Source organism: Nilaparvata lugens, chromosome 13, assembly GCF_014356525.2.
Source record: "Nilaparvata lugens isolate BPH chromosome 13, ASM1435652v1, whole genome shotgun sequence".
In the NCBI taxonomy this organism is placed as follows: domain Eukaryota; kingdom Metazoa; phylum Arthropoda; class Insecta; order Hemiptera; family Delphacidae; genus Nilaparvata; species Nilaparvata lugens.
The window spans coordinates 19,293,089-19,305,258 of NC_052516.1; the positions used below are offsets into that span (position 1 = coordinate 19,293,089).

The 12,170-nt window shown below is 35.1% G+C and overlaps 1 protein-coding gene across 1 annotated transcript in view; it reads right to left on the bottom strand.

The window, feature by feature from the left end:
* LOC111044443 (beta-galactoside alpha-2,6-sialyltransferase 2) overlaps positions 1-12,061 on the bottom strand; it is a 41,558-nt gene extending 29,497 nt beyond the window's left edge. Inside the window, exons 1-2 of the mRNA XM_039439997.1 lie at positions 11,538-12,061; positions 11,199-11,365 (exon numbers count right to left, since the gene is read on the bottom strand). Of these exons, the coding sequence (XP_039295931.1) occupies positions 11,199-11,365; positions 11,538-11,711 (341 nt within the window). The 5' untranslated portion in view covers positions 11,712-12,061. The remainder of the gene's footprint in view (positions 1-11,198; positions 11,366-11,537) is intronic.
* Positions 12,062-12,170: the final 109 nt, after the last annotated feature.

Sequence of the window (12,170 nt, forward strand, 5' to 3'; positions counted from 1 at the left end):
TTTCTGGAGTCGTTGGCGCAAAGAATACTTACATGAATTACAAACCCGTGTGAAATGGTGTAAGGATTCCACCCCTCTCACGGTTGGTACAATCGTCCTAGTGGATCAACCAAATGTCGCACCGTTGAAATGGCCTCTGGGGGTGATTGAGGAAGTATTTCCCGGTGCTGACGGTGTCGTTCGAGTGGCTATGGTGCGGTGCGCCAATGGTCGCTTCAAAAGGCCGTCTACAAAGTTGTATCCGTTGCCTACTCAATAATTTTCCTTTTGCATTTTTTGTTTTATTCTCGTTTTGTTTTATTTTTATTTCTTTCGTCGTTTATTCATTGTTTTTGTCGTTTCTTTGTTCTCTAGCCTTGTCTGAAAATAGCTTTTCAGCCGGGGGGGGATGTTGGAGCCAGCTCTAGTTTTCATTTTTCGTTTTTGAATTGGACGCGCGCTCCTCGTTCAGTTCGTATTTCTTTCACTTGAGTGCGTCGCGCTCACTAGCCGGTAGATTTTTTCTTTCAGTTCAGTCTCGCTTCGTAATAGCTTGCCTCGAGTCGGGAATTGATAATTATTATTCGTCGATCATTCCCAGAAGAAAATTGTTCTTCAAATTATTATTTTTTCGTTAATGTTAAATCGTACACCATAAACCTACGTTTGGAAGAGTGTTTGCCAAACTCCCTTTAGTTGAAAGTTTTAAACTATTATTTTTCGATTGGAAAGTTCACCGATCTATAGTCTTTAAAGACATTGTAAATATCTCGTCAGAAATATATGTGCAACGTTATATGATAGAAGCCGAATTTACCAACAGTAGATGACAATTAAGCTTGCCTTTTCACCATCCTTGATTCATCTCCTACCTCGGGGACACCTGAATACCTTACCTGGGAGTTGTAAGCTCAATAATATAAATATTACATTAGGTACTCTGCAGATTTTCGGTGAGTGGTTCTTTTATATATTCATTGCATGTACTTGTTTCTGTAGAGATATCACTTGTTTCTTTTCTATTCAATACAGTCCACTTTACATCAAAATTATTGATTACCAATTTAAAATCAATATAAATTTCTTAAAGTTGAACCTTAGAGTTTACATAAATATTAGAAGGTTGAGACAATATTAAGCTTTTTCATTTGAAATAATAGAATTTCACATTCATTTATTGATAAATCTAATAGATACGTAAGCTTACGGACAAAAATGTTCATTATGTGGGTTGATAGATTAGGTAGAATTTTTCTTCATCTGGTGTCCAAGGCTCTATAGCCCCCTGTGGGTTGGGGGAGCTTTGAGTCGATCATCGTACTCAAGAATGTGTTGAAAACACCCACAGTAACCATGCTTATCGTAGGAGGCGACTAAAATGGACCTCAAGACAACTACAGAAGTTGCCTTGCCTTCAAAACCACGGGTTCTGCCCCATCAGGGCAGTTTCGAAGGGACAAAAGGAAAACCCAAGAAACCAGAGATGGGTGAAACTCCAGGCACAAATGTAGGTCCAGAGGCTAAGTCGAGGGTGGCCAGGTGCCCTAGAGGCAATTTGGCGACCCCTCCTTCAGCGGAAGGATTTATAAAGAAGCCAGGAGTGAAACTCATGTAGGTCACGATTTTGTGGGTGTAGAGACCAAAACTCACCACTGCTCAAAGAAGGACGGCCATTTAGGCAAAACTTCTTGGGAGAGGTGAGGCTTCTTACCCTGCAGAGTTTCGGTGGGGCTGAAAGAAAAACCCAAGAGACCAGAGATGAGTGAAACTCCACGCACAAATGTGAGTCAAGAGGCTAAGTCAAGGGTGGCCGGGCACCCTGAAGGCAACTTGGCCACCGCTTTCTCAGCGGTAGGACCTTCAAAGTAGGCCAGGAGTGGAACTCACGTAGGTCACGAGGACTAATCAGTCTGAAGAGACTTCTATGCATATCACACTGGATTGCAACAAGCAACCGGGTGATGAATGGGATGTTAATATAGGGAAAACTCCTGGTTCTTGTAAAGAACACAGGTATTGGTTTGAATAACTAACATACTACTTGGGAACACAATAAGCTTCGGTTGACGTCGGGGGTTCTTTGAACCTTTGGATCCTTGAATCCGTCCCTTCAAAAACAATAATCCCTTCAAAAACAATAAACAATAAAGGCTCTATAGCCTGTTCCGACAAACAGAATTTTGAAGTGGATTCCATCAATTATACTGTCTTATTGTATGCTGCTTTTGTAAATTGAATTGGGGTAGGCTAATCTCTAAAATATAAAATCATTATAAGACCTACTTATACCATAGATAGTGTAAAGTATCAAATTTGGGTAGATAAAAATCCCTAACTGAAATAGTAATAGGTCTGAAAATAAAGTAACTGGCTAATATCGCCAAATAGATAATAACTAAGATTAGATAGCCTCAGCTTGTTCTGGCTAAATGGTACAAAAACCTAAAAAGGATTTGAAGGAATTTTATTGCTCATAAATAGATTATTATATAAAATATTTGAAGATTGAGGTTAGGTACATGTATTCACGGATCGGTGACCTAGAGATCAATCAAACCGAGAAACGTAGAATCTGACCAAAACCCCTTGGCAGAGCTTTATTGCAATCAGATGGTGTGCAATGTGAAAAAACATCTGATCACGTGGCTAATTATTAGGTAGCATGGAATTAATATTAATGTATAGAATATTAGCTAGCATGTAAAGAGCATAACAAATAAACCAAATAAAAATAATTTAATGTATTCAGGAAATAAGAGGTACCAGGCGCATGAATACCGAATAAAATTTGCATGCACCAATAGTAAAACGGCAGTTAATAGGCGGCAATTGTAGGCCAATTCAAAAATATTTATATATATTTCTATAAATGTTCGGAATCTGTGTTGAATTGTTGTATAGTTTATGTTATCGATATGGCTCGAAAGCAAAGAAATTATTAATCTTACAATCTAAGCAATATTTTGATATTTTTTTTGTAAGATCTATTTGAACCTAAATGGCGGAGGACTAAGATATTCAAATTTTATGTTAATTTGAAAGTCGGAAATAAGATTTGTAAAATTGAGAAAGGAGAACCAGCACTCGCCAACCAAATGCCACCAGGAGAGGACCCCAAATATTTTAGAGCGTAGTACCTTGAAAATGATTTTGTAAAAGTTAAAGTTAAATTAAATTATTAAATTTCTTAAAAGACTTCGTGAGGCTATTGTGAAGCGGAAGTCATTTTCATTTTTAATTAAATTTATAACCCCTTGGAGGAGACGATTCCGGCTACCATATTCCCGGACCACATGTAGTTGGATCGACATCGGCGGTTTACAAGAAGATTTTCGACACGTGAGTGATAAATTTGAATTAGTGATGGGCGCCCTAGTGCTTCGAATTAATCTAATAATCAAAGCTAGCTTGTCGAAAGGGTTTTTATTATAAATTAAGAAATTAATAAGAGTAATACTTGCACAAGTAAAATTATTATTAAAGGTATTTTATTAAAAGAAAAAAGATAGATCAATATTTCAGAAATTTCTATTAAATCAAAGAAGTACAAAATCTAGGCTATTAAAACATATGCATATGATATTTAATTTTTGCAATATAATTTGCGATAGTTTATTATAGCTCTAATTCACTAGATGAATGGCTCTACCTATTCCGTCAGGTGCCGAATCTTGCACCCTGAGATAAAAATATATATTCGATACAAAGAAATCTACTAAGTACTAGAGATTCTAATATATATATATTTGGATTATTAGTGGCTAATTTATCAAGCTGATCTTAAAGCATACATTTTTAATTGAATTGTCCAAGTCGACAAGTATTAGCAAGCGCATATCGCAGCTACATGCAAAAGAATGCATATGATTTTAAGATAAAGGCACATGGTAATGATTCGTGCCATAAATCTAGAATATAAAATTTAGCCTGTGATATTTTTATTGATTTCAATTATTGTTCTATTTTTATATTATATTTTTTATCGCTCTTTATATATTTTTTGCCTCGATTTATTTTTTTTGCATTATTTGTGTAATATATGTATGAAACGTTTATGGTGTGCAATTTATTTATTATTCCTCATCACTATTGTATAAGTATCATATTTATATATATTTATTTTTTTATTGAATTACAAGAGTTATAGGAGAAGCCCATACCTAGGCCTATCAAGATTTTTTAAGACTGAATACTATTAGAAAACCACGACCTAATTATATAATTATATCAAATCTCATGCTTTACCGACTGATGCCAAGCAGGAGGCTAATCGTTATTTAAATATAAAGAATAACGTGACATAAAACAAACATGCCGTACCAACGTGGGACTGATGATGAGAGCCAAGCTCATTGAATAATTATTTGAAATTAAGTCAATAACCATATTGAAAATTATAGATAACTTATACGAGTTTTGAGGAAAACTGGCGAAGTGAAATTTGTATTACTTTTTGGGGAATCAATAGCTTTAAATAAAGAGAAATTATATGTTTTAAAGAAAATTTTATATTATTAGTACTGTAAAAAATACATGTTTATAGAGAGAGATTATATTTTATAAGCCTAAACTGCTATTACTTTCTAGTCAAAAATATATTATATGTTTAAGCCGGTTGGAAAATAAGTCACAGCCTGTAAACTAGCCAAGAATAAATTAAAACAAAACATTGGGGGCGCTAGAGCATTATAAAAAACTTAAGTATAAATACCTTGTCTTTGAGTATCCAAACACTTTACACATCACTGTTTCACTGTAAGTCCCGATTTGTGTCTCTTTTTTAAGCATTTTCGCTTATCATTTATCACTTTTTAATTAGCATTTATCATATTTGACATAATGAATCACACTCCCGCAAACTCTGAAGTTTCATATATGTATGGCGGTTGCACAGATCCCACTTTGTCGACTCCAAGCACATCAAACCCCACCACGGTAGATGCCAATACGCCACGAGAAAGGGAACCAGGAAGCGTCGGGTCGATAGTCTTCGATCCACCAGGTCTGCAACCTCTATCATCCACTCGAATCGACGCCGCTGACACACCATTGAATCAACGGATAGTAGAGATCAACTTTGAAGGGGGCGAGGAGCAGCCTGCAGAACCCGCATCGCCGGAGGCCGAGTCACACCTGGGCAAACAAAGTATATTTTCAATCACAGAGTTAGATCCGCTTCAAAAGGTAATAATGGAACAAACTAGCAGTACTTTCAATATTATGTTACAAAAAACAATGGATAATATGATGCAGGAGATTAAAAAAGAGATTGCTACAGTAAAAGAGGAAAATAAACAAACAGTGGAACAGGGCATGAAAGAGACCGCAGGCGCTATAAAATCAGTAGAACAACAGTTGGATAATATTGAAACTAAAGTAGAGAATCATAGGGAAGAATTAAAAGCAATGATAACTCTACAAAACGAAAATCAGGATAAAGTTACGGCAGGATTATCGGAAAGGTTGGATACGGTTACATGTGAACTCAATGAAAGGATAGATAACCTAACCACACAAATCACTACACCCATTCAGGATATAACAAATAACATTAAGGCCGATTGCCACCAAGAAATCCACAAACAAATTACCGTTGCCAATCAAACCTTAACAACTACAGTTGACAAAAATATTAACAGTATTAAAGAAATACAAAATAAACAGATTAATATGTCCACAAAAATGAACCAACTGCAAGGTAGCATAAATCAAAATACAGAAACCTGTAAAGCTTTAAACGGAACTCTACTAATTCAAAAATCCACTCTGACTCAATTAAATCAAGAAATAAACGCAAATAAAATTACACATAATAGTCAATGGCAGATAACACAGGAAAAAATAACAGCATTAGAAAATCATATTCAACAACGACCTCAAGGGATTCAAACAGACAACCTCAACGTACATAGTATATTACAAGGACTGGGAAAATTTGATAATACTGATCGCCATTTGCAACCTCAACCATTCATTGATCAGATAAAATTAGTACAAACTCTTGCACCTACCTCTTGGAATTTTTGGCGTCTTCGTTTGACTAGTTTATTGATTGGCGAACCCCTGATGTTCTTTCGGAGTAGAGCCCATGAATTTACATCATTGGATGAGTTTGTAGCTGTCTTCCTGGAACAGTATTGGAGCAGAAGTAAACAGTTGGACGTGCTAGCGGACATTATATCATGCGATTTCAACCCTAACTTAGACGGTGCATGTACCACTTTCGTCACTGCCCTACAGTTTAAAAATTCTCAATTGAGCGAGCCCATTAATGAATCGGCATTAGCAAGTATTATTTTAAAGAAGCTACCGTATCAAGTTAGAATGGCACTCGCCACACAACCCATTACTGATTGCAAACAGCTGATAAATCATTTATATGGCATACAGTCTGTGATGGCAATATCAAACCACCGTTCAGACCAGAGATATGCACCAAATCAACATAACTCAAAATTTAATCAGTATAACAGCCAAAATTATGAACCGGTATCATATGATCGCTACCAATCTGCCCCTCAATTTGAACGCCGCTATGAGCACAAGCAAAATGGTAACTGGAATAATGAAAAATTTCAAAATCGCACAACCAACCACTATGCCCAGCAGAGCAACCGTAGGAATCACTATGATGGCCGTGATCGATTAAACTCAAATAATAATCACACTCAGAACAATTACAACAGAAATTATAAACCGCCACCTCAACAAGTAAGCACAAATTATACATTAGCGCATGCAATAGGATTGAATCAACAAAAAACCCGGAACCCAGCACCCAAAGACCCGCCACCAGATATACAGAAAACTACAGCTAATAAACCAGGACTATATGATAACCCCAATATCCAACCACAAAAAACCGCCGCCCACCATGCACTTAAAGCGCCCTGTAAGCATCAACCCCTCTTGAGCCTTATATTCCCCGCCGACGATCCATCACTGCAGATAGAGCAGCCCGCACATCAAGAGACCGCCACCATACTACCCGCTTTGAAAGTCACACTCGCGCATCAAGAGACCGCCACCGCACCCGTGCATCATTCGACCCCACCAAGGCACCCCAAGGAACCCAGGATAGAGGACCAAGAGGATGACACCAGGGAGGACGGACTACCGGACAAGAGGAGCGACCATCGCAAGGCCCGGAGACGGAGGCGCCCGAGGACACCCGACCGGCATCAGGACGAGGAGGACAGCATACAGGACCGAATGAAGAAGATGCATCGCAAGGCCCGGAGGTGGAAGAAGTGACGAAGGAGGAACCACGCGCGCGCATACCGGCCGCATGCACGGTTCAAACGCCCGAAGAGGACACCGGACCGACACCGAGGAGGACAGGAAGAGATCACCAACGGCGTGCATCCGCGGCACATACGTTTTAAAGGCTATGATCAGCAATGTGACCGGAAAAACGGATCAAATAAATGGAACAAAACCGGAGCTGCTTACGAAACTATTATGGATTCATGTTGGAATAAGAATGGAACTGATAGGAATACTATGGATTCGTGCATGGGCAACAAGGAAATGGAAGATAGACTAATGAAGAATGGGAAGTGGTTAATAAGAGTGGAAGAAATAAGGAATTATATTAATAAAATGGAAGTACCTGGCTATATGTTGAAAGATTACAATATTAAGAAGTTGATAAATGTTTTGATATGGTGTGTAATGTATGTTAAAATGGCTGTGATATTAATAAAAGACTGTGTTGTGGATAGGACGAAAAATATTGTATTGTTGTTGTTAAATGGATCTATTATTGATGGTTGGAAATTTAATATTATAAAGATGTTTATTGTTGCAAGCCTAATGAGTTATAATGAGCCGAAATTAAGAATATTAGATGAAAATAATGAAAGGAAGGATGAGTTAAGAGTACAGATGGATAGGGAAAAGAATGGATTAAAAGGAATTATCATAAATGAAGTAAGGAATTGTTTGAAAGAATACACAAGATACCGGGGTTTTATATTCATGAAGATAAGTTAATAATAGGACAGCCTCAACAATTAACAACCGGACAGCAGATAACCCAACCGGCCTATAGTATAGCTACAAGCAGAAAGTCAAAAGATATGGGAAGACCACAACAATTCTACATGAAATATCATCAAATTTGAAATAATATGATAAGAAATCAAGGAAAACATTATTATCAAACCGATTACTGACCTTCCTTAATAAATTTAATCTTGGCATAGAACCGCATGGCAACAATCCAGTGTTTTAATTCCTTCCAACCGTTAGAAGCCTGCAACAAGAAAAAGATTAATTTTTAAATATGTAATTAAATTAGCTACATCAACTAAAAAAGGACACAAGTGGGGATAGTATGTTTAAAAATTGTTAATTACCTTTGAAAGGAAAAAAATGCAGCAATTAGGTTAGTTATGAAATTCGACAGCAAATTCTGTAGAGCCAGTGACCAGCTGGGCAAGGCCACCTGAATCAAATATGTAATGCCTGCAAACATATGATTATGAAAAAGTATGGTTACCCCAAAATTGTTATTTATTATTGTTATTTATTATTGTTATTTATTATATTTATTAATGTCGGTATATTTATTTATATGTTTTATATTTATTACTTTTAATTATGCCACGTTTGTTACCTGAAAAAACCTAAAGTGAATGCAAGCTACCAAAAAACCAAAGAGCCATCAGCAAAAGAAAAGTATTGTACCTGATGTATAGAAAATTATTTATATTAAGACCTAAGAAATACTATAAGATATAAGCCCAGAAGTTTTGTGAATCAAAATTATTATCTAAAAGGAATCATTTGTGAGAATCATGGAATGTGTGTAGTTAGGTTGGCGGCCCTGCAAGCGGCGAATTTAAAAATATTATGTTTTAAGTGTTATCAAGAGGAGTGTGTTTAGAAGTTTATATTTATGATATTTTATGTGTGTTGAGGAGGAGAATTTGTTATTGTATTTGATAAAGGTATAAAGGAGATGCAGCAAATATGTCTGCGAACTGTGATAGAAGTATGGGAGTATAATTTATAAATAAAGTATAGTGTATATCGATGTATTGAAGGGTGGGTTTTCATTAAAAACATTGTGATTCTCAAATATTTTGAATTCAAACCCAGGGGCGCGTGTAAAGTATCAAATTTGGGTAGATAAAAATCCCTAACTGAAATAGTAATAGGTCTGAAAATAAAGTAACTGGCTAATATCGCCAAATAGATAATAACTAAGATTAGATAGCCTCAGCTTGTTCTGGCTAAATGGTACAAAAGCCTAAAAAGGATTTGAAGGAATTTTATTGCTCATAAATAGATTATTATATAAAATATTTGAAGATTGAGGTTAGGTACATGTATTCACGGATCGGTGACCTAGAGATCGATCAAACCGAGAAACGTAGAATCTGACCAAAACCCCTTGGCAGAGCTTTATTGCAATCAGATGGTGTGCAATGTGAAAAAACATTTGATCACGTGGCTAATTATTAGGTAGCATGGAATTAATATTAATGTATAGAATATTAGCTAGCATGTAAAGAGCATAACAAATAAACCAAATAAAAATAATTTAATGTATTCAGGAAATAAGAGGTACCAGGCGCATGAATACCGAATAAAATTTGCATGCACCAATAGTAAAACGGCAGTTAATAGGCGGCAATTGTAGGCCAATTCAAAAATATTTATATATATTTCTATAAATGTTCGGAATCTGTGTTGAATTGTTGTATAGTCTATGTTATCGATATGGCTCGAAAGCAAAGAAATTATTAATCTTACAATCTAAGCAATATTTTGATATTTTTTTTGTAAGATCTATTTGAACCTAAATGGCGGAGGACTAAGATATTCAAATTTTATGTTAATTTGAAAGTCGGAAATAAGATTTGTAAAATTGAGAAAGGAGAACCAGCACTCGCCAACCAATGCCACCAGGAGAGGACCCCAAATATTTTAGAGCGTAGTACCTTGAAAATGATTTTGTAAAAGTTAAAGTTAAATTAAATTATTAAATTTCTTAAAAGACTTCGTGAGGCTATTGTGAAGCGGAAGTCATTTTCATTTTTAATTAAATTTATAACCCCTTGGAGGAGACGATTCCGGCTACCATATTCCCGGACCACATGTAGTTGGATCGACATCGGCGGTTTACAAGAAGATTTTCGACACGTGAGTGATAAATTTGAATTAGTGATGGGCGCCCTAGTGCTTCGAATTAATCTAATAATCAAAGCTAGCTTGTCGAAAGGGTTTTTATTATAAATTAAGAAATTAATAAGAGTAATACTTGCGCAAGTAAAATTATTATTAAAGGTATTTTATTAAAAGAAAAAAGATAGATCAATATTTCAGAAATTTCTATTAAATCAAAGAAGTACAAAATCTAGGCTATTAAAACATATGCATATGATATTTAATTTTTGCAATATAATTTGCGATAGTTTATTATAGCTCTAATTCACTAGATGAATGGCTCTACCTATTCCGTCAGGTGCCGAATCTTGCACCCTGAGATAAAAATATATATTCGATACAAAGAAATCTACTAAGTACTAGAGATTTTAATATATATATATTTGGATTATTAGTGGCTAATTTATCAAGCTGATCTTAAAGCATACATTTTAAATTGAATTGTCCAAGTCGACAAGTATTAGCAAGCGCATATCGCAGCTACATGCAAAAGAATGCATATGATTTTAAGATAAAGGCACATGGTAATGATTCGTGCCATAAATCTAGAATATAAAATTTAGCCTGTGATATTTTTATTGATTTCAATTATTGTTCTATTTTTATATTATATTTTTTATCGCTCTTTATATATTTTTTGCCTCGATTTATTTTTTTGCATTATTTGTGTAATATATGTATGAAACGTTTATGGTGTGCAATTTATTTATTATTCCTCATCACTATTGTATAAGTATCATATTTATATATATTTATTTTTTTATTGAATTACAAGAGTTATAGGAGAAGCCCATACCTAGGCCTATCAAGATTTTTTAAGACTGAATACTATTAGAAAACCACGACCTAATTATATAATTATATCAAATCTCATGCTTTACCGACTGATGCCAAGCAGGAGGCTAATCGTTATTTAAATATAAAGAATAACGTGACAATAGGTCTATGATAGGGTAAGATAGTTCCCTAACTAAGATAGTTAGGGATATAGATAGATCTATAGTTGATAGGGTAAAGTTACTGATAAGAATCCAATAGCTTACCTTGACTCAGTAAAATCGCAATTCTCATAACATTCAGGAACTGGTTTTGGAGGTTCTGTAGGTTTCACTGAATTGGGGAATCTTGGCTTACTGTTGCTTCTCAAAGGAAGTTGAACCAATTCTTGGTGACGCCACTCAACATCATGCATATCCACAGGTACTGGCTCCTGTTAGAACAAATTTCACAATAAAAATATCTTTTCAAATAAAATTGTCATCACTTTTTTATAATCACGGCTATATAAAAGTGAATATGCGTACGATAAAAGTTATTACTTTAAAACTAGTAAATAGGCCTAAGTCGAGATATAGAAATAAATTTTACACTTTTCAACTTACTTGAAAATAATCAACAAGCGGTCTATTATCAACTTTTGGTGTTTCCTGAGCCGTTAATTTTTGTTGTTTTGTAATGTAATTCCAGTATTGTGACCACAATAAATAAATATATCCACACATACCAAAGCAGACAAGGTTTATGAACAACCAGATAGAAAAAGCTATTGCTTTCATGATGGGTTACTTTTTGAGTTCTTTGACGTTTTACGGAGAAAGAGCAGAAAGCTTTTACTAAATGTTTATCATACCACCGAACAAAAAACACCGGGAAATAATATGTTTACTATAAATTTGATTGTAAATGTTTGTGTAAATGAGTTACATACAGAGCACATTTTTGAATGAAGATAAATCAGAAATTATGCAAAATAATTATTTCAATGCACCTCTGCATTGACAAAAAAGTTCATATGCTTAAAACTTATATGAAAAAGTAAAAGACTCTCGACACATTTAATTTAATTAATGTTTTCAGGGTTTAGTAATCTGCAATAACCTAATTTTGAGCTAGCGTCGTTCGTCGTTCCGACCCGTCGTCTGCTTCTGATCAGAAAGTCGATTACCTGCTTCGATACTAATATCAATGTCAATAAGAATCGATGTTTTAAAATTATTTGGGTAAAAAGAGGACAT